The sequence below is a fragment of the Falco naumanni genome, chromosome 5 (genome assembly GCF_017639655.2).
Source record: "Falco naumanni isolate bFalNau1 chromosome 5, bFalNau1.pat, whole genome shotgun sequence".
NCBI classification, from domain to species: domain Eukaryota; kingdom Metazoa; phylum Chordata; class Aves; order Falconiformes; family Falconidae; genus Falco; species Falco naumanni.
Window position 1 is genome coordinate 2212910 of NC_054058.1, and position 20660 is coordinate 2233569.

Genomic DNA, 20660 nt, shown 5'->3' on the forward strand with positions numbered 1-20660 from the left:
TGAAAAACAGAGGAAGGATTGTCCTGTGACTCAGATGAGCTGCTAGGAGCATAGAACCGTTTAAGACCAAGGGACCCTCTAGGCCAGTGATCTGTCTCCAGATCATAAACTAATGCACAAGGAAGCGTAAAGGCAAGGACTGGAAGGAAGCACAAGGAAGAGTACTAAGTAAAGCGTGTATGGAACTTCTCAACACGTACATCACCTAACCAGCAGTCATTTTCAAGTCAGCAGGTTTTCCTGATCTGATGTGTTTTGTCTTGTTAGTAAACCTCAAGAGATTTAGTTTTTCTAAGTATTTGTTCAGTCTCCCCTTGAACACATGAGATTGTCTTACACCTATGGAACCTTTTGGCAGAGAGTTCCCAGGTCTTCTACCCGGTTTCTAGAGTCACTTAATGGGATGTATCTTCCAAATCATGAGAAGACTGTTCTGTATGTTAACAGGCAAACATTTCTGATGGCTGTGTGCAGGAGGCATATATAACTTAGAAAACCTTAAGGAGATCAGCATGTTTTGCAGAGTCTACAGCCTCACTGAGTTGTTTTTGTTTTAAAGCTGTGGGGCCCCTGGAATTATGAGCGAGGTTTTTAGCCTTCATACTTGGGTTTTAGAAGTGCTGAGCACCCACAAGTCCAAATGAAAGCAGATCACTACAGGTTTAATGACCTTACATCTCTTAAATTAGGCTGTTAAAAAGTATGGTTGATCTTAGATTCCAGAGTGTGATTGTAAGGTTGGTATTAAAAGAGAGAGATTTAGGGGGGTTTTGTTGGTTTGGTTTTTGTGGGGTTTTTTTCTGTAGCTAGAGCATCTTTGAAAATTGATCAATACTACACAGTAAAGATAGAAACCGTACAACTTCTAGGCTTACTATTCCTAGTCATACTGTACCTTAATCACCTTTTGCCCTAATTTCTGTGCTAACCAAATTGTGATAGTAAGGCTTGTTTACCCTATACTTAAAGAACAGGCTTCCCAAGATATGTGCTGGCAGCTGTGGAAAAGTGCAAGCTGGGATTTATAAGTTTCATAGCTTTCATTTACTGTCGTTGTTTAGTTGGGGGGCGTAGAGGGGTGGGTTTTGTTTTGTTTTGTGGTTGTTTTTTTATTCTGAAAGAACTACCGTGTTTTACTGAGCCTTTTTATCCTGGAGGTTTTTAATCCTGAAGTTGGATGTCAGATTTTTGCTGAAACTCTGTGGATGGGAATGTTTTAACAGTACTTATGAAAGACTAATGTATGATTTGTGCTTTGTGTAAAAGGGAGACATTCTTCTGTGATTTATTTAATACTTATAAATTTTAGTTGCAGAAGCAGAGAAAAGAAAGAAAGATGAAGCTGTTGGAGACCTGAAAACATTTTGGAAATACCTGGAGCCAGTTCTGAACAGTGGAAAGCTTGGATCAAGTCTCTTTGATGTTGCCAGACTTCATCACCTAGTTAAGGAGACAGCTTTTCCCACTGACTGGTCTGACAGAGAAATGCTGGTCAGTAAAGTCTGCTTTCACAATGCATGACATGCTTTGGGCTTTGTAACATTTAAGACCAATTTAGAAATAACAAGAAATTTTAGCTTAGTCATCTATGAAACAGAACCAGAGTAGTTAGTATATTTATAATCTTTAACAAAAAATATTTCTCATGTATCCCACAAGTTTATTCAGCATGTATTTACAAGGAGTCCTTTGAATAAAAATACCTGACTTGGAGTTTCTTAATATTGTAGGGCACAGCAGCAGAGTTTTAAAATAGTTTGAGATACTAAATTTATTCAGCATCTTTACATAGACCCAATTTGGGTCTCATTAGAGAGTCAGATGTCTATATGAATTAAGACAAAAACTATATTTTTGTCCTCATACCGCAGGTCTACTTGATATATCTCAGAGCAGTTACATGGGAACAAATTAAAATGAATGCAAGAATGCTTTTTGATATAAGATGTTGTTTTAACGTATCCAGTACTGCTTCTTTTTGTCACACCCAAACCATGGCTCTGGCTCATTACTCATTATAGCCTGCTGATTCAAGACTATTACTGGGCACTGCAAGAGAAAGTGAACCCTTACAAATTTTTTCCAGCCTAGGTTCTCAAGTATAGTGAGGTAAAAGGATCCAGTATTTTTCAATCCACAATGGCAGCAGTAAAAAATAAAAACTGCTAAAGCCAAATAAAGCAACATGCCATAATTTAACCTACTGCATTTGTGGTCTGTATTATTAGGGTTAAAGGACAGACTACATCCTCCTAACACTTATGTATAGTACACTAAATCCTGTATATAAACAATCCGATGAGTTTACCTTGATCCTCAAGGAATCAGAACAGTTTGGCTAAATCCACAGAGATTTCCAAGACATTCATTGAAATGCCTCAATTGTGGAAACGTGTAGGCTTGCTACTCACAACATTACTTTTAATTATACTCTTGACCTAATCTGAAACTGTGAAGACTATTTTTGGAAAGAAGTTTTTTATCTTATGTATCTTCTAGCTGAAATAAAAGAGAAATGATCTGTCACTGAAAGTGTTCCAGAAGGTTGTAGTTCTAAATTCGCATTCTTCTGTATCTCAGAATTCAGCAGAGCTCTAAAGAAGTAGGAACATTTGTAAGTTTTAAAATATATAGATGGGAAGAATATAAGCTGTGAGTTCATAGGTGGATAGAGTAAGTCTGTTCTGGTAGACTTGCTGGAGAGTCTCCAAGCCATAGCTTGCTGCATCTCTGAAGTCCAAGATAAACAGATGGAAAACTCTTGTGACAAATTGTTAAGACATTGATATGAAAATTACGGAGTACTACATACAGCAAGTCGTCTCTACTTTCAGATTTCAGATCTTTAGAAAGGAAAATACTTTCAAAAATATTTTTTTTCAGTAGTCACTAATGGTTAGACTAGGAAAACTTTTGACAAGCATCTGCTTGTCCTGAGATGAGGAGAGAACAAGCAGATTGAATCACAAAATTGTAATTACACTAAACTTTGCATGTGTCCTTTTGAGTAGTGCCAGCTGTTGTAACTTATAACTTTGTGAAAAATCTTATTTTGTTTAAAAGATTGCACCTTTCAGACACTCCCAGTATTTTAAATTTTCATGTACTCTAGTGATCTCTTCTGAGTAATACATGAATGGAAGGCTTTTGTGCTAACCTGTTTTTTAGAAGGCTACTGAATTGGAAAAAAAAAGAGATGCACAAATATTAACCCTGAAATTTCTGTTTTCACAAATAGAAATTCTGTCCTAAATATCTCCTCTGGTCTTTAAATGTTATGGAAACTGAGACAAGTATTCCATAACTGGTCAGTGATTTGGAGTGCTTGGTTTGAAGTGCCATAAAGAGGGTCTGAGTTGAAGAAAGCAGATACTTAATGCTTTGTAAGGGTATGGACAGCAGAAGACTCTGTCCATTAAAGCCACTGAAACTTGAGTGGGGCTTGGGGTCTCAAATAGGGTTTTGGTATTTGTACAAAAACATTTCATATTTATAACAGCAATTGCTGATACTGTTTTTATTCCTCCCAAGCTTCGGTGAAAACTACAGTACATCACCTCAAGAGCCTTGAACCTTTCCTTGTCAGACTTTTGCAGATACAGCGCTCTCCCTTTGGACATGCAGGCAGCATTTGCTTGCACAGCTATGGAATTCAGAGTTCTGTTCTTGAGGCATTCTTTGTTTTAAAAAGGCAACAGAAAGAACAAAAATAATATGAGATGACATTATTTGGTTGGAATTTTATTTTTTATCCTTCTAGGGCAGGAGAATGGTTGACCTTGAAAATATGCTGCAGGTTGATCACTAGTGGAAGCATGCACGTAGTCTATAAAACCGTTAATTTAAGTGACCTCTCCTGTTCATTCCCATCAAAAAAACCCAAACTTAAATCGCCGTTGCAAGAGAGCAGACCTTGAACAGTTACTGTTAAGACAAGTTAGACTTTATAACAATGAAAGCAGTTAGGCAGTACTGGGTCCATACTGTGGTGTGACTGTGTTTAGGCAAATAGAAATGAGGCAGCCTTCTTTTCTTAAATAAAACATTTTGAATTAGTCGAGAAAAAATCCCTTGGAAGATTTTAATAGTTGTGGATCTGCTGATTAGAGATCTAATGACTCGTGTGACTAAGCTACTTAGTGTGACTTTTCTATGCAAATTTCATCCTTTGTATCTGATTTTCTGCCATAGCTTTCATTTGGCACTGCACTGTTTGAAAGCATTGCTTGTTTAATGTATGACTGCCTGGACTGGAGAAGACAGCATTGTAACTACTTGGAAAACACCAAGTTTATTAATGTGCCTGCATTATCAGAGAGCAAAGCGACACAACCACCTGTAACTGAGGCAAGGATCCTATTCTTCTTGTTGAGGATAGCTAGTTATAAGCTAGAATTGCTTGTGTTTAATTCTGCACTCAAAAAGTCACCTTGGACCATCATTCCATGTGCAGTTTTCTGTGAATGAAATTGGGATTTGTGTCTTCAGCATTTAAAACCTCAGAAATGGAAAAAAACCCACAGCTGAGTGCTGGGGAAACAGAAAAAAAGAAAATTTGAAAGATCATACAGGCATAAAGCATCACAGGTGTAACAATTCCTTAAATAGTTTCTGATGACACTTTGTTTTGTCTAAAAAAATCAATATGCTTGCATAGAGCTACTGTGTCCTGCAACAAGACAGTGAACTATCAGAAAAAGTTGGTTAGTTCTATGCAAGGTCAGTTTTATTTTGTTTGTAGACAAAAGCTTAAGTGAGCAGAAGAAAATGGCTTATTAGGACATGTACTAGTGGTGGGGAAAAAAATGGGTTTACTCCTGTAGCAGTACTAAATGCTCATTTAAAACATTCATAGAACTACTTTCTTACTGTCTGTCCCATGCAGGGTAAGGTGTGATTTTCCCTCCCCTAATACCAGCCATTTAAAAGTTTAGCATCTAGTCTAGGGTAAATAACCAAAGCTAAATGAAATTAATTTCTCCCACCTATTTGTGCAATCCTAATTTGTTCTACTGTTTCTGAAGTTTATCATCTCTATTTTAATTCCTTTAGGTACGACCAGCATCACAGATTACACCTTCAAAGAAAAAAAGGCAAGCAGAAGACATTCTGCAAACAGTAATTTTGCCACAGGGTATGTCTAAAGGATTAAAGCACTCACCTGTAGCTGTTCACTCTGTTGTACCAGTCATTCATCTGACAGCACAAATCCTTGAAATCATTGCACAGTTAGCTAAAGATGTGATTTGATATTGTGAGAAAAGTTTCTTGGTGAATACATTGTGGAAGTCTCTAGAACCTGCAGTGGTGATAACAAAATTCTTTAGAAAATCATTTCTGTCTGTTCCTAGTAACAGTCACATTTAAGAGCTCTACAGTAATGGGCTGTGTTAGGCTTTTTTTAAGAAAAATTGTCCGAAGGTTGAGCTGGTTGGTAATACAAATTGGCTTTTCTTCAGAAATCGATCTTAACGTTTTATCTTTTATTACAACAGAGGAAGAAGCTGCTTCTTTGGCTGCTTCTGTGGACATGAGGTATTACAATGACTTGCTGAGTCAGATTCCTGAGGAATGCTTTTCTGTACCGCTAATGCTTAACTGCATGTTGGAACAGGTGGGAATATTTTTTTTTTGTAATTCCTTTGGCAAATCCAGCTTAGACCTTGTATAATGCATTGATCAAAGATCAATAAATCCATCTGTTTCAGCCTAATATAAGAGACTGTGCATGGAGGCACTGACTGAGGAGGTTCAATACAAAGGAATCACAGCTCAGAAGTGACATCTTTGGTTTTCTTTTGTATTGTGCACTTACCCTGTATATACAGTGTTATTCCAAATTGGTTTTTTCAAGACTAAAGATCCAATATAATCAAACAAGGAAAAAGGTGTAATTTCTTAGCTAAGTCAATAACAAGTTTTCATGTGCTGCAACAATGGTATTGATACTGAACTTAGTTTTATTCAGTAAAAAGGTGTTAGGACAAACCTAATATGAAAGTAGCATATATCGATGCTAGTGCTGGACAGATCTGACCTCTGTTGAGTTCAGGCATGAACTATGAGTTAAAGAGACCCAAAGTATGATTTGGAAATCTTCCCTGTTTTAGAAATAAAATTTTAGCACAATCTTATTTTTGTACTTTTTACAATTCAGTCTGAAAATAGACTCAGGCAAAAATACTCAAAATAAGGTCCAGCACCTGATATACAATCTGTGTTTTAATTATCTGTGTTAATTAACAATTCTTAACATGTCCAGTTGGAAATATTTTTCTTCTCATCCTTCCAAAAGTGAATAATAGGTGAAAATAGTTAATTCTGTTTTCCATAATCTTTGTTTTGGCCAGGAACTAACATGGAGAATTGCATTTTTGCTACTTGTAGAAAAAAATTGTGGTTTTATTTCCTGACAGAATTTATGGATGTTTAGCTTATAGCAGGAGCTGCTTTATAGTTTTAATGAAGTTAAACAGCAGTCATACTGTAATGAAAACTAACGTATTTCATGTTTGCCAGGTTATTGCAAGCGAAGAACACCTTACACCACCTAGCCTGGTGGTACCAGAGCCTCGGGCAGATGGGCTACATCGTACCATTGCAGGTCATATAGCCTCTGTTCTTCCTTCTCTTTCACTTTCTGAGAGTGAAAAAAAGGTTTGTGTTGTCTTTTGTTTATTTCCTAAAACGACAAATCAATCCAGTCTGACTACTGGGGTTTAATACATCTTTCTTTTTTGACAGGATCTGTATGAATATTTTTCTCCTAAATACAATGCCAAAAAGACTGTCACCCCCAAGTACCCTCTCTTATTTAACTACCATGACACCCTGGCTCAGCGGTTGCACCTGCTGAAGGTATAGTGCTATCTGTCATATATAAAGAGTTCTAAAGTCCACAGGTGGTGAATACACAATGCACTGGGAAGGGTGGAGTGGTGTTGTTGCAAAGCAGAACAGTGTAACCTAGATTTTCTCCTACTGAGATGGACACACTAACGTGTTCAGCCTGCTTAAGAAGCAGGGAGTTACTGGTACTGACAGTGGACGTACCACAAACACAGAGCATTGTGCTGATGTCAGTGATCTGTTTGCATTAGTAATAATGTTCAGCCTTCGGCGTGTATGAGAGATATTACAAAACTGTGCTGATGTGCTGTAGCCAAACACTGATGCAACTGTGGAAAATGAGTTACTAGATAATGGTGATTTAGCACGTAGAGAAGTATAAGAAAAGATACAGAGGTGGTTAGTGAACACAAGTGTATTTAGGTTGGCTAAATAGTTGGAGCATAGTGTATAACCGAGATATTGCCAAATTCTCACAAAGGCAGAAAGGTTCAGAGACTGCAAGACTTGAGATTATTGTGAAGTAACAGTTTCCCAGACTTTCTGAACCAAAACACCACTGTGAATGTCTCAGTTTTTTCCAAAGCCAAGCTGTAGTTTTACCATCAAACTTTGAAAATACTCTGAAGGTAATACAAGTAATAATACGGTTCTAGATTTCACAGCTAAGGTGTGTCTGCCTGGCTTCATGAATTACAAATTATATGCGGAATACTTTGACAACCATGGATTAAAACAGTATTCAGAAACAAATCAATACACTGGATGTATTCAAGCAGAAAGCAGGACTGAATAATCTCTGAGAGATGTCCTTAGCAGGCATGTGCTTGGTGTATATGATGTATTTGCTGATAAGGAAATTTAGGATATAGCACAATGTTTGAGGAGTGGATAGCGGAAAAAGGTTTGGAAGATACGGTCCAAGAAAAAGTTACTATAACTGTGTAATACTAAAAAAAGTGAAGCTGAAAGTTACCAATAAGTCTCAAAAGACAGATCCTTAAATATATAGGGATGCTGCTGTCACAGACTGATCATGAGTTTACAGACTTCATTACTGTGAGTAGTAGCACACACCAGCTGAAAGATACGTGGAAGGTACCTGCTGCCTCTTCAATAGATCAGTACATATTTCTGCATTCCAGAGTTTTTGAGTCTAGCTAGCAGAGGCAAATATCCTCTAACAAGTGTCTGTTGCTACGCTGTCAGTTATTCTCTTACGTATCTCCTTTTTTTTCTGCCTAAAAGATCTGATACCATGATGTAAAAACATGCTGTGAGTACAAGTTTATGTTCAACTGACTTAAGCACATGCTTATGTCTTCTGGTATAAAAAGATTTCTTCAAGCATAATTTTTAGAAATCCACTGGTGTGAAAGTTTACTTTGACTCTGGTCCTTTGTTTTTTCTTTCAGGTCCCAGAGAACTTAAATGCAGAAAAGATTGAACGTGAAATGATGGATAAACTGCCTTTTACAGAACTTATCCATTTCACCCTTCCTTCAACTGAAAACAACACTAAACGCTTGGCTAGCGTTCACGAGCTCATGCACTATTGTACCAGCGGTAAAGTGATTTTCTTTTTCATTGATAGAACTTCCATGTTTTTGTTCTGGTTTATGATCCTATTAAATAGCAGGAATTTTGGGACAAGTTTTTTCAGCTGCCTCAAACCTTTGCATATATTCCCATTTTTGCTTATACCCTAGCCTACTCTAAACTTCAGTTAAACTTCAGACCTCATTTTCACAGTTAATGGGAAAGGCTATATGAGTACTAAATGTTGCACAACTAAGAGCTGGAAGGATTACAGAACTCCTTTACATACAGACACTTACTAAATTGGGGGGGGGGGGGGGGGGCGGGTAGGGGGGGAGGTAGTTGTACAAAATTCTATTTTGATCCTGGGACACAGAATGCATTTTTGGGGAGACTGATGTAAACTGTTATGTCTATTTACCAAAACCCTTTTGGCGGAGGAGCACATGTGTCTTAAGTAGAAGATTTTTATTGAATAATAGAATATATTCTGAAAGCCATCTATGTAAGCTGTTGATTTTAATAATGAAATGGCTTCTGTAGTAGTCCTGTTATCAAACCAAGAATACATTCACTTCTTCAGCCATAATCACTCCTGCAGTTCCCTTTTCCTGGAGTGCGCATACCACCGTGACATGCACTGTGAAACCATCCCAGTGACTACATAAATACCCTTAGGTAGTTTTGAACATTTTCTCTGTGCTACTAAGAAATACAAACATCCAAGTCCCTTTGGTTACATTTATGCCATCTAAACAGGCACAGGATTTGAAGGTACTTTCCCAGCTATTCAGTCCTGAAATCCCTTGTGTTGGATTACTTTACACTCGCTGCATTGTTCCTAGTTGTTGGTGCGTTCATTTTGGACACTAAGCTGTTAAGTTGTTCTGTATTGCTGTAGTATTCCAGCTGATGGGTATCGAATTTGATGGTCTTCACTGGACCATACTATACTGCCAGACTCTCCCAGCTGTTACCTTAGCTAGAAATGTCTTCACTATTATCAAGAAGGTGATGGGCTTGAACGGGAGATAAGATATCCAACATTTTCAAGATGTGTGACCTGCTTGTGTGTTTATTGTAAAGAGAAAATTTTTCAAACTGAAGATGTTATTTGTATGATTTGGGCACTGAGCTACCTGTTTTAAGGTTCAGTCTTTCCCATGATTATCATTGTTATATTGACACCAATGCACACAGCCATAAATGGGATTTATTATTGCCTTTGCACCTTGCACACTTCTGTGTAAATTCTGTGTAAAATTTGGTCTGGAGAGAAAAAAAAAATTATACTTGGTTGAGAAGCTACAGGTAATGAAAAAGCTTATGATAATGGCAGCATTTTCATGAACTGAAAATAACTAGTTGTTAACTGGTTTGATAAATGCGACTCAGTATTTTAAAATCAACATCATTTATATAAAGTTAATGAGCCGGGAGGTATTCACATGTAGGAAGCACTTTGTTTAAGATGGATTAATAGTCAGGCATATCATTTTGCAGCTTGGAAGCGTTCAACTTCGAATACAGTGTAAAATGTAGCTCACATGATTTGATCCAATACCATTAAGGAAATTGTTGTTGGCTTTAGCAGAGTTGCCAAGAACAATACACTTACATAGCCTTCTATTTATCTTCTGCTGAGCTGTAAGGACATTTTCAGTTAATGACTGTAATTCTTTTATAGAACTTCTGAGTTGGGCTGAAGTAGAAAGAGCCTTCAGAGTGTTTACTTTTGAAAGCCTGAGGCTGACTGGGCTGAGTGACTCTGGTCTCCTGGAGAGTTCTGGATCTATGGTTGGAGGTGATTCTGAAGTGTCTTTTATCCCTTGGGATAATCCAGCCAGGTTTGCAAGACAGCTGAGACAACTCTTCCTTATGGAAAAGAAGCTGCATGGGAAATCTCCAAGACAGGCTGGTAAAAACCTCTTTGTTTTTGTTACTCCTGAAGAACTTGAATCCACTATTTATTTTACCATATCATTTGCTATTGCAAGGTTGTGATTTTTCTTGTATAAATCACCAAATTTTCAAGTATCGTACAGCCTGTACCCTGAGTATCTATGTAGGAATACTAGGTAAAGTCAAAAGGTAGCTGTTTTGTATGACAACATTAACAGTTTATTTCAGCAACTCTTTAAAACGGTATCTGTAGCAAAGTATGTACTAAAAAACTGTTTTACTGCTTACGATATCAAATACATTTTATAGACATAAAATCCTGAAGACATGCTTAAATATCTTTCTGAATACAGGCTGTTGTGAATTATGATGGCAGACGAGTCTTTACAAAGTCAGTAGCAACCACAGAGTGAAATCAAGTGGTCTATGAGGTTAATTAGATGATTACTAGTGAATGAGTATTAGGAAATGCAAAGAATACATAACTTACACGAGGACTCTAAAAGGTGATACAAAAAGTTGCAAATTAAAGAGAAGGTATGCTACGCATTGTAATTACACATGCATACATACCTTTTCCTTTAATTTTTTTTTTTCCTTCTAGACTTCTCTCTTCTTTCACATACAGGTTAATCTAGCACAGAATTTCGACATTCAAAATTTTGGGCCAAATTCAGAAGTAGCAGGCAAAGAGGAATATATCTATTAGGTGCTGAAGAAAGTGAGACCAATGAAAAGAAATTGTGATAAGACTAATGTGGTAGAACTGATGTTGTAAAGTAGAAGTTTAAACATCCAGTTTCTATAGTCAAATTAGACTCTCTCTGTATTTGGCCAGAAGTATGTGAAAACCCTCAAGTTAAAATCGTAAAGAATGTCTGAGCAATGTTTCAGCTTCATCAGCTTCTCTGACTTCATTTTCAGTCTCTGCAGTTGTATCTGTAGCAGGCTACTGGGTGGTGTTTGAGCCATTGTAACTATCTCGCTCATAGTAGAGCAGGAGCTGACACAGCAAAGACCTCTTGCAGACAACGTGGAGTGAATTTTTTGAAAATTCTACGTTTTCTCCTACAGATTCTAATCTGGGTCTAATGGGAAGTTGTTGGTCTGATTAAAGGAGCAGTGTTGGCCAAGAAGCAACATCAAAAACAAATGATTGTTTTTCTGGGATGCCAGGAAAGTAGAATTTATGTCAGTTTAAGTGGCTATACCTTTAGGTTCATGATGTTGCCCATGCTTTCCTGCTATAGCTATCTAGGCAACCAGTTTAGATGGGATTCTTTCCTTAGAAGGCTGAGACAGACAAAATTGAATCCTCCTTATCTGCCTCTCTTCTGAATTTCAGCAACCTTTTTTGGGTGTTAGTATTGTGGCTAGTATAAAAGTAAAATAAACTAAATATTGCAGTTACGAGCGTAACTGTCAACATTTCAACACCTCCACAGCACAGAAGCAAATACCAGGAAGAGAAAATGTTTGCTTTCAGGTTTCTTAAGTCTTCTAAAGACACTCAGTAAATAGGTCTAATTTCCTAGAGAAGCAGAGCCTAAAGATGTATCTGGAATGTCTGGAAGCTGAGCTGGCTATAAACCACTTAGGAACAAATACTTCTGCAGTGTTTTCTCCCAGGAAGTATATTTTTCTTGTACCAGTGAATTTTGATCAAATATTGGCGATCTCTGCCCTGACTCAGGGCATAAAGAATTATACTGACAGGAAATTATTTCAAAAACGAATGGGAATATAGAAGTTAAATTCTCCATGTGATCCTGCTCGTACCAGGTGCCCACTGTGATGATGGAATGACTGGTCAGATCCTCAGCAGAAGTAATATTCTGTCAGTAGCTTATAGAACTCTATAAATCCAGTTAATTTTAAGGTTTAAAATGTGCATTTTAAAAAAAAAATGTGAAAATATCAAAACAACTTACTTTTCCTTCTCTTTTTATGTCATCTGTGCAAAGGAATGCTGGCTACTGTTTCTCAGATAGTACGCAGAAAAATGGTTCTTCATGTACGAATCTGGAGGACACAGCTTAAAGTACTTTTAATGGTTTTGACCATGCAAGGCCAGCATAGGACGGATAAAGAGGATGATCTGAGTGGGTCCTGCAAAGTGTTCTTTTATTGTTCTTTTTTTAAATTTTATTTTATTTCACTGTCTGGCACTTGTCCGTGGATTTTAAAGTGCTCTTTTAGGAAAGAAGTGTAGCAGAACTGATCATGTATTTATAGGACTAGTGTTGTAAAAGGAAGCTTCAACTTGATGACAACTTCATCAGGGAGGCTCAGGAAATTGCATCACTCTGACCTTAGTGTTTAGGACTGAAATTTCTGGAACACTTCTTAAAATTCTACTTTCAATTCCAGGACCTGCAGAAACGAATGGCAAAGAGGGAAGAGATGGTCTGGCTGGTCCCGTTTTGAACAAAGAATTGGATCATCGTTTTTCTGATATGGCAAGTGTGAAAAACAGAATAAACTGTGCTCTATAGCGTGAGACAACAGAAGATAATGTTCAATGCCAGGACGTGGTTCTGGGGATTCTTGTGCAATGCTGCATGCAAGTGTTAATTTTGTGAAGTCTGGAAAATAGTGCCGTAACTTTTAAACCCTATGAAATCACTTTCTTTGAATTCTTGGTCTCGGTGAAGCTACTAATTACAGTTCTGTGCTGGTTTCACTGAACAGCAGGGGTCAAATACTAGCATGAGAGTTTGACAGAAATTGCCAAACTGTGTCACACTAGTAAACTCTGTACTTCGGCCTTTCAGAAACATTTGCCTGCCGTATAGCCCTGGATAAATATAGCAATTTTAAAATTACTTCGTAGGACATGTTTAAATATTCATAATGGCTTACAGAACTCGAAAACATATAACCTAATAATAAAAATATTTAGATTGTTTGCCATAAGGAACCCAAGACCAAAAACTTTTGGGAGTAATTGTGTTTTTTATTAAATGGTGTCATACGGGTCTACACATGTGCAGCATTATGCAATTAACTGTGATGCAACATGGGATGCTCTCTATTAAGTCAACAAGATTACAGATAATTTCATACGACTGACACTGGAATGTTGATATTCATTTTGGTTTGCTGTATTTTGAGGTGAGTCCGGAAAATTATGGCCTAGGACCAAACTTAGAAGAAATAAAAAAGACACAGAGGCGCTGTTTGACAGACTGGAGATTTGCTGAGCATTTTCAACCCCATGTTCTTCTTCAGGTATCTGTGAACTGATAATCTTACACAGTCACCCGTCTGAATGCTGTACAAAGAATTAGTAGCAGAGTACAGGGTATATCCTTGCGAGATAATTGATTCAGTTTTATCCCTTTTACATCTTTACCAAAATTGTTCTTCGGCTGTTTCTTGTATGAAATCTGTAATGGGTTTTTATTTCCTGGTTTGGCCAAATTGCTGCTGTCCTCTTTGTGAGTCTTTTGGATAAATGTGTGATGGAGACAAAATGATCTTGCCCTTAGGAGTGATCCTTCCTGGCAGTTACAGGACTCATTTTTGCAGTGTGTGAAGCACGCTTTGCAAATACCTACACAGTATATATGTTTTATGGGCAAATAGAAAATTTTGTTGTAATGGTACTTCACCCTTTCAGTGCTACAGTCTTCCTTTATAGAGATCTTGCAAGCTACAGAGTAAAACTCATCTTGCAGAAGGACAGAATGACAAATATGAAGGATAAATTCAAGTGTAGATGACTTAAGTTGGTAGGCATTCTCTTGGGAGGATTATTTATTGGATTCTTAGTTCCTGTGCTGGCTTGAGCTTTATATACTGCAATTCTTATTTGATCCTGACACATGCTAAACATAGGTGAAGGAAAGGCTCCTTGGACTTTTTCAGCATCACTTTAGTATCACAACTTTAAAGTGGTCATACATTTCAGTACATGGGAAATTCCTTCTTATGCAACAGAAATAGCTAATACTAACTGAACTGTCAATAATTAGCAAATCTAGTCAAAAGATACTGATGGAAAATAACTGCAACAAAAAATAACATTTTATAAGAATATTTCCCAATTTCCTTGTACTACGTGTCACATCTGAACATAATTTTTATACCAGCTGCTATTAACGTTTCCATGTTTAAAGAGAATATTTGTTGATAGGGAATTATTTCAGTTTTACTTCAGTTGCATAGTTCTGTAAAAATAATCATTTAAAAGAAGTCTTTCTTCTAACTGTGACTATAAGTTGCAGACTGCAGGCAATGCAAACATTGAAAATGATGGGGTAGTACAGAACAGAGTGGAATAATGTAGAACACAGTAAATCGGAGACATGCAGATCATAGTATAGCAAATGGAATACCAAGTAAACTCAACTGAGCTAAGAAAATAAATGTCTTTACCTTGTTTATGATAGTTCTGCCTTTATTTACTGTTTATTTAAATACTTTATTATTGCAATTTGTTCAAGCATTTATTTAATATTTAAATTTATTGTTTGTTATTTAGCTGAACCTTTTCATTCATGGTGAGTCTCAGAAGGTAGAGATAATGACTTCCTTTTCTCAGTTTGATTAGTGGTGGATTTTCAGTTTTCACCTGCCTGAGCACTTCAGGTTGCTGGAATCCAAATGCTTTGTGTACCTCTTGTAGGAGAATGAAGGTCTGAAACACCTTTCGCTAAAAGCTGTGCTGTGCAGCATCTGTACATATGCTACTGCCTGCAAGGAGGATGTACCTTTATTTCTTTCCTTTTCAGGTTCTTCATACTGCATCCCAAGACTATAGATGTATTGATTCCTTTTATCATACCCAAGATAACTCTTTGCTAATGGTTCTTCACAACCCTATGAATCAATACCGTTTGTGCCGAGAAACCTGGGATATTGCATTGCACTCTAACGTTGGATTCAGGTAGTTGTTTATATCTTTCATGTCTCATTCAGTCATTATCAACTAAACCCTGCATGGCTATGCTTGGTGCACAGCTTTGAAATTGGAAGACATCATGATGTAACACATTTATGAGAAAGCAAGTCATGCAGGTGCAGAATAGTGCCATATCAAAAGAATTCTCTTGAAGTTTTTCAGAGTGAGGAGAACCATGCAGTAACACTGTATATGACTCCTTAACACAAACTATAAAGATACATATAGAGCGCACATACACACAAAGTCATATTAGGGATATCCACATCACAAACATTATGTTGAGGACACTTCAGGTGAGTTTAAAAAGAAAATTCTGTCTGAGAATATACTTACCAGGTTTTTCAACTACATATACTTAAATTGGGTGAGTGTCACTGGGAAAGCCTTTGAAGAAAATCTAGAAGCCCTGTATTAATATTAGAATAATTTTTTTGCAGAATACCACATTTTTCTTAATTCCTTGTCACTATCGCCTCACCAGTTAGGGGAACGTGGGTAGTTGATGTGTCTAGTATTAGAGCTTTTGTCAGTGGACCTATTCACTTTGGAATACATTTTTGCGCTGAAACAGCAATATAAATTATGTGGATCCAACAGCTATTTCAAATAATTGACCAAAAATAGAGTATGTGTCCATGTACTGGTGTGTAAAGCAATTACAATGCCATGGAGAGACAGCTGAGCTATGTTTAACGATGTCACTCAGGTGCTCTATGGATTAATTAGATATGACTTATCAAATAGAATTTCAAGCAAGTTATCCATTGCAGGGGAGGAAAGAGAGAGATGCTTGTCTGCAGATATCCCTTTCTAAGTGCAGTGCCTCATTAATCAGAATAGGGGAATCTTTTAATGGAAACTTTTGTTGTTACCCATATATTTGAAAAGGTTTGAATGCCAAACTAGGCAAAGCATGCCTTCCTGAAGACATATTTTGTATTCTATTTTGTATCTTAGCTCTCGGTCAAAGAACTTGTGTTTGAATCCATCTCAGCTTTCCAGGCACTTGGACTTAAATTATTTGCCAAGAAAAGAGGCTGGTATGATTAGCAGTGACTGGGACCAGAGCCAGAAGAGATTTACCAACAGAAACACAAAGTTCCTTAGAGAAAAAGCAGTGTTTTGTGGTTTTTGGGCAAATCCACTACATGTCTTCTCAGTTGATTTTTTTTTTTTTTTACACATATGTAACAGCTGAAATCTTCCCCAAAAGGTAGTGAAAGATGGTGTGCTCAAGTAAACCTGGGTCTTGCATTTGGATGGACCCAGGCAGAGCGGTCAGTGGTCTCAAAGTCTGTTACACAAGTACCTGTTGGAGCCCAGAGCTCTTTCACTTTGCCAGCTGCTCTTACTCTTCTTTGAGGCACTGGACTTTGAGGGCCTTATTCAAGATACTTAAACACCTTGTGCCCATTCAGCTGCCTGGTACATCTGGGATGGCTGCACAGGGGTGACACATATGACATGAGACCCATACTCTTCTGGCACAGACTCTGGTAACCAGGTCACATACCCTAGTACATCTAATGTGTCACTTCTGTTTACATACACTGAGTAATACCTCATCCCAATGGTGTGTAGTTGTTATCCTGTCTGTAGGAGCAGAGAGTGAGGAACCAGAGCTCCTCGGGGAAGCATTTCTCCTTGAAGCAACAGCTCTTCATCTGTGGGGGGCTAGAACAATTTGGCTGGTCACCTTGAAAGAGCATTGAAACAGTCAGTTCAAGGTCAATTGACAAATGGGAAGAGCTCTTGATAGCTGCAAAACAAAAATGGCTAATTTTGAATCTAAAGAAGGAATGAAGCCTGTTCTCTTGTAGAGGCATTATATTTCAGTTGGGGATGAAATAGCTATATGCTTTCTCCTTCTTACTCTTCCGTATACACTGAAAACAAGGTTCAGCCATTAAAGATAGCTTCTGCTTGGGGCATGCCATCTTTTTTAAGTGACACTTCATCAGGTTCTGTTTTAAAGCAGCAAGGGGTTCCTAAGAAACTGTCATGAAAGCTGCCGGGAAGGTTTGGCTTTACTCTTGTTTCATGGACATATACAGTGTGCTGTGTGTGCTGCTTGGTATCTTGGGGAGCTGAGGGCTCTCACTTTGTTCTGTTATCAGGCATCTACACCTGCCTTTTCTCTGCAAAATAATCAGCACATTTTCTGACCTAATTCAGCCTTTTTACTAAAGATCATTTCAGATTACCAGACAAAGTATCATAAATATTTGCTAGTATATGTTTCTAAGCAACATAACATTTCTGTGGAAGAGAGCCTTTAAATACCTGGAGCGCTTCAAGCTGTTGCCTGCAATTAGCTTCCAGATCCTGCTGAGTTGCCAGAAGCAAGAACAAACCCTACTCATTAATTAAGCAGTAGTATTGCTAGTTTTTACCTTTGTATGAAATAACTGGCTCCTGATGAGTTCAGTAACACTTTGTTGATTTTCCTTTTATTAAATTATATAATTTTTATAATAGTTTAAATTACATTTTTTTTGATATATTTAAGAGTCACATTCTCACCACAGGAGAGTTACAAATACACAACAGAGACCCTGTACTTGACTGTCTGTTAGGAATTCTTCATCTGGGTTGACTTGTTACCTCTTTATTGTGACAACTTGTAAACTACAGACCCACTTTGTCGGGTTGTTCCATAGTTGCTGTCTGGAATATACTTCTGGTACCTGCTAATCAGTTGGTTACAGTGGGTCCTGTTACAGCAAGCTGACATGCAGGGGGAAAATGAAATTTCTTCTGTTGCAGCAGCTTTTGCTCCTGGAGATCCCAGTTGCCCTTCTCTGTGGATATCAGGTCCCCTATTTATGCAGAACATCTATCAGTACAGGAATTGTAGTGTTCAAAGGATCGGCAATAAGAGGCTGCATGTGAAATCCGGTGGATGCTGCTGACCAAGGGGATCCAAAGGCACGGAGAGCCGTACCTGCGGTGGGACAGCTGTATAAAACATGTCAAGGCTGGTTAGGATAAGTGGCTACTCTATCAGGGAGCCAAATGAGTTCAGACGTTATCCAAACTATTCTTTTGCTCAAAGTTAATCTTAATGACATTTGTTTAGTGTTTCATAGTAAACACATTACACAAGTTACTGGAAAAGAATAATCCTTTCTGAGAAATGATTCTGAGTCAGACACTAGCAGTAGTGACATCAGAATGCATATTAATAGAATGTGTATTTTTGACTTTGAATGACTGTTTCATTGCCCTAAAATACTTTCCATGCGAATAATCTCTTTTTTATTTATAACGTATATTCATCTTCAGGTTATTCCTGTACTGGAAACTCTAGGGCCCAGCCTAGTTTTGCCTTTTGTTTTCAGCACCATTGTTTTTGTAGTTTGTACATTTTCAGATACCAGCAGAGTCACTTTGTCCTTACTGAGTATATGACCAAGAGTTTCTCCGTGCAGGTTTCCCATAGCAGGCTCCACCTACATTGCAGAAGCTGGGAGAGACTTGTGTATCTCGAAGCTGTGCTGTGCAGGCAGCCTACATAATTCTCTTGGACATATAAATGTAATGCTGCAATAAGAACTTTAAAACTGTCAGGAGGTCAAGAGTTGGTTGGGCTGCCAACATGTTCACAACCAAAAACTGTAACGCATACAGAGCTTTTGAATGAAGTTTAATCATCTTGAACTAATAAATGCAAAACATTGTGAAGACACAACAATTGAATCTCATGCATTCTTTAGAAGCCCTTTTTAGTTTTGCACACTTGAAGAATTTTACTTTGAAAAATTATGGTAATGTTCCAAACAAGGGGTTGAGTGGCAACTGCATGCAAGACTTCCAGGCTTCACCCTACCTTGGAAGCAGCTGTTCACAATGAACCAGTTTAGCAATCATTTCAGACACCTTTGGAAGATTAAACAATACAACTACAGATACCAGCTGCAAATTCTGGATTAGTTTATCATTCAGTGCTCACTTCAGCTTGATTGTGAATATTCTCAAATTATGCCAGGCTATGGTGTGCTGATTCTCTAATCGGGATTTGGGAGACAATTTTCAAAACACTTTCTTGTCACACCAATAAAGAAGAGCTAGAAATTAAATAGAATAACATCTCAGTTGCTGAACAAACAACTGAAGCGTATTCTAAAAGACAGTATCAGTCAAGAGCAACTAAGAAAATAAGTTATCCTGCTGGTAAAACAGTGAGGAGAGTGAGTCTGAACCTTTCTTAAACTGAATGTCACTATGTTTTCTGACTTTCTGGATTTTCTTTGGGAGCAGGCATTCTTTGGAAGACGCATTTCTGATATCTCTTTGCAGAAAGAGTAACTGAAATCCCACATGTAAGATCTCTTAAGGAAATGCCAGCCAGGCAAAAGTACCAGGTCCTGTAAAAAATGAGAGAACCCCCCCCAAACACAAGCCTTCTCTCAAAGGTTATAGAATAATATTTGTGTAAGAAACGGAGAGGCCAAGTGATCTTCTTTGACCTGAAATCACATTAGTCAAAACGGTCTTATGGTAAATAGAGGAATGTTGTGCTTTTCAGGAGCTATCTTGAGCTGGTGGCCAACTCAATTGAAGACTGGGTGAACGAGGAAGAAGTCAAATACCAAGAAGATAAGATGGCTAAGGAAGTAGAGTCTCTTAAACTGGAAAAAACCATGGCAGAAGCACTTTCTGAATTGTCTGCATGTGCTGTCAGAAGAACTGGCTTCCCTAAGAAAGCCAAAAGTGAGTATCTTTTTGTTTTGTCCTCGATAACTCATTTTTCATATTGGGTGCTGAGACCTAAAGTTGTTCAGAGCAGAATGGTGGGGGTTTTGGGGTTTTTTTTGGTGGGGGTTTTGTTGGGTGTTTGGGGGGGGGGGGGGGGGGGGGGGGAGTTGTGTCCTAACCTTGTTTTGTCATCTGTATAAACATAAATATGTTTTGAAATTAATTAAATACAGGTATTTAAATATTCTGCATTGCATCATCCTTTGTTCTGAAAACTGGGACCTTTAATGTCAGTTTACTTTTGCAATAGCTGTGTTTATTTAATCAAATTACTTTAAGGATTACATGCAAATATGAATCTTTGTTTAGATGACTGAACAGATGAAGAGGTGAGCAGTAGTTAAAGTTGGCAATGTGGTTCCAGAAAATTCTTTTTTAAAAAGGGCAGAATAAAATCTGGAACTCGGAAGCTGTGGGCTGGAACTGGAAACTGGAATTGGCTAGACTGCAGAGCAAACTTTAATTATAGGCAACATTTTGGGTAGTGAGAATTGTAAGCAGTTTATACAGTAACTGTTGACAAGGCAGCAAAATCTGAAACTCCTTTTTTACAAAAGAGAACTTTTGTCTAAATTGTCTGTTTGGGTATTTAAATGGCGTTAATAATGACTTGTTGATACTTAGCCTTTGCTTAGTTGACCTTTGAGAATGCACTTTGAAACATTCTAGTACTAGCAATTAGCATTTACAAAAATAGGAATGT

The 20660-nt window shown here is 37.6% G+C and overlaps 1 protein-coding gene across 1 annotated transcript in view; it reads left to right on the forward strand.

Annotated features, from left to right (window-relative positions):
* Positions 1–20660, forward strand: part of SPAG17 (sperm associated antigen 17) — a 111783-nt gene that overhangs the window by 37569 nt on the left and 53554 nt on the right. Inside the window, exons 7-18 of the mRNA XM_040594990.1 lie at positions 1310–1491; positions 4192–4347; positions 5053–5134; positions 5496–5614; positions 6520–6657; positions 6745–6858; positions 8265–8415; positions 10076–10306; positions 12661–12749; positions 13405–13521; positions 15027–15181; positions 19728–19912. Of these exons, the coding sequence (XP_040450924.1) occupies positions 1310–1491; positions 4192–4347; positions 5053–5134; positions 5496–5614; positions 6520–6657; positions 6745–6858; positions 8265–8415; positions 10076–10306; positions 12661–12749; positions 13405–13521; positions 15027–15181; positions 19728–19912 (1719 nt within the window). The remainder of the gene's footprint in view (positions 1–1309; positions 1492–4191; positions 4348–5052; positions 5135–5495; positions 5615–6519; positions 6658–6744; positions 6859–8264; positions 8416–10075; positions 10307–12660; positions 12750–13404; positions 13522–15026; positions 15182–19727; positions 19913–20660) is intronic.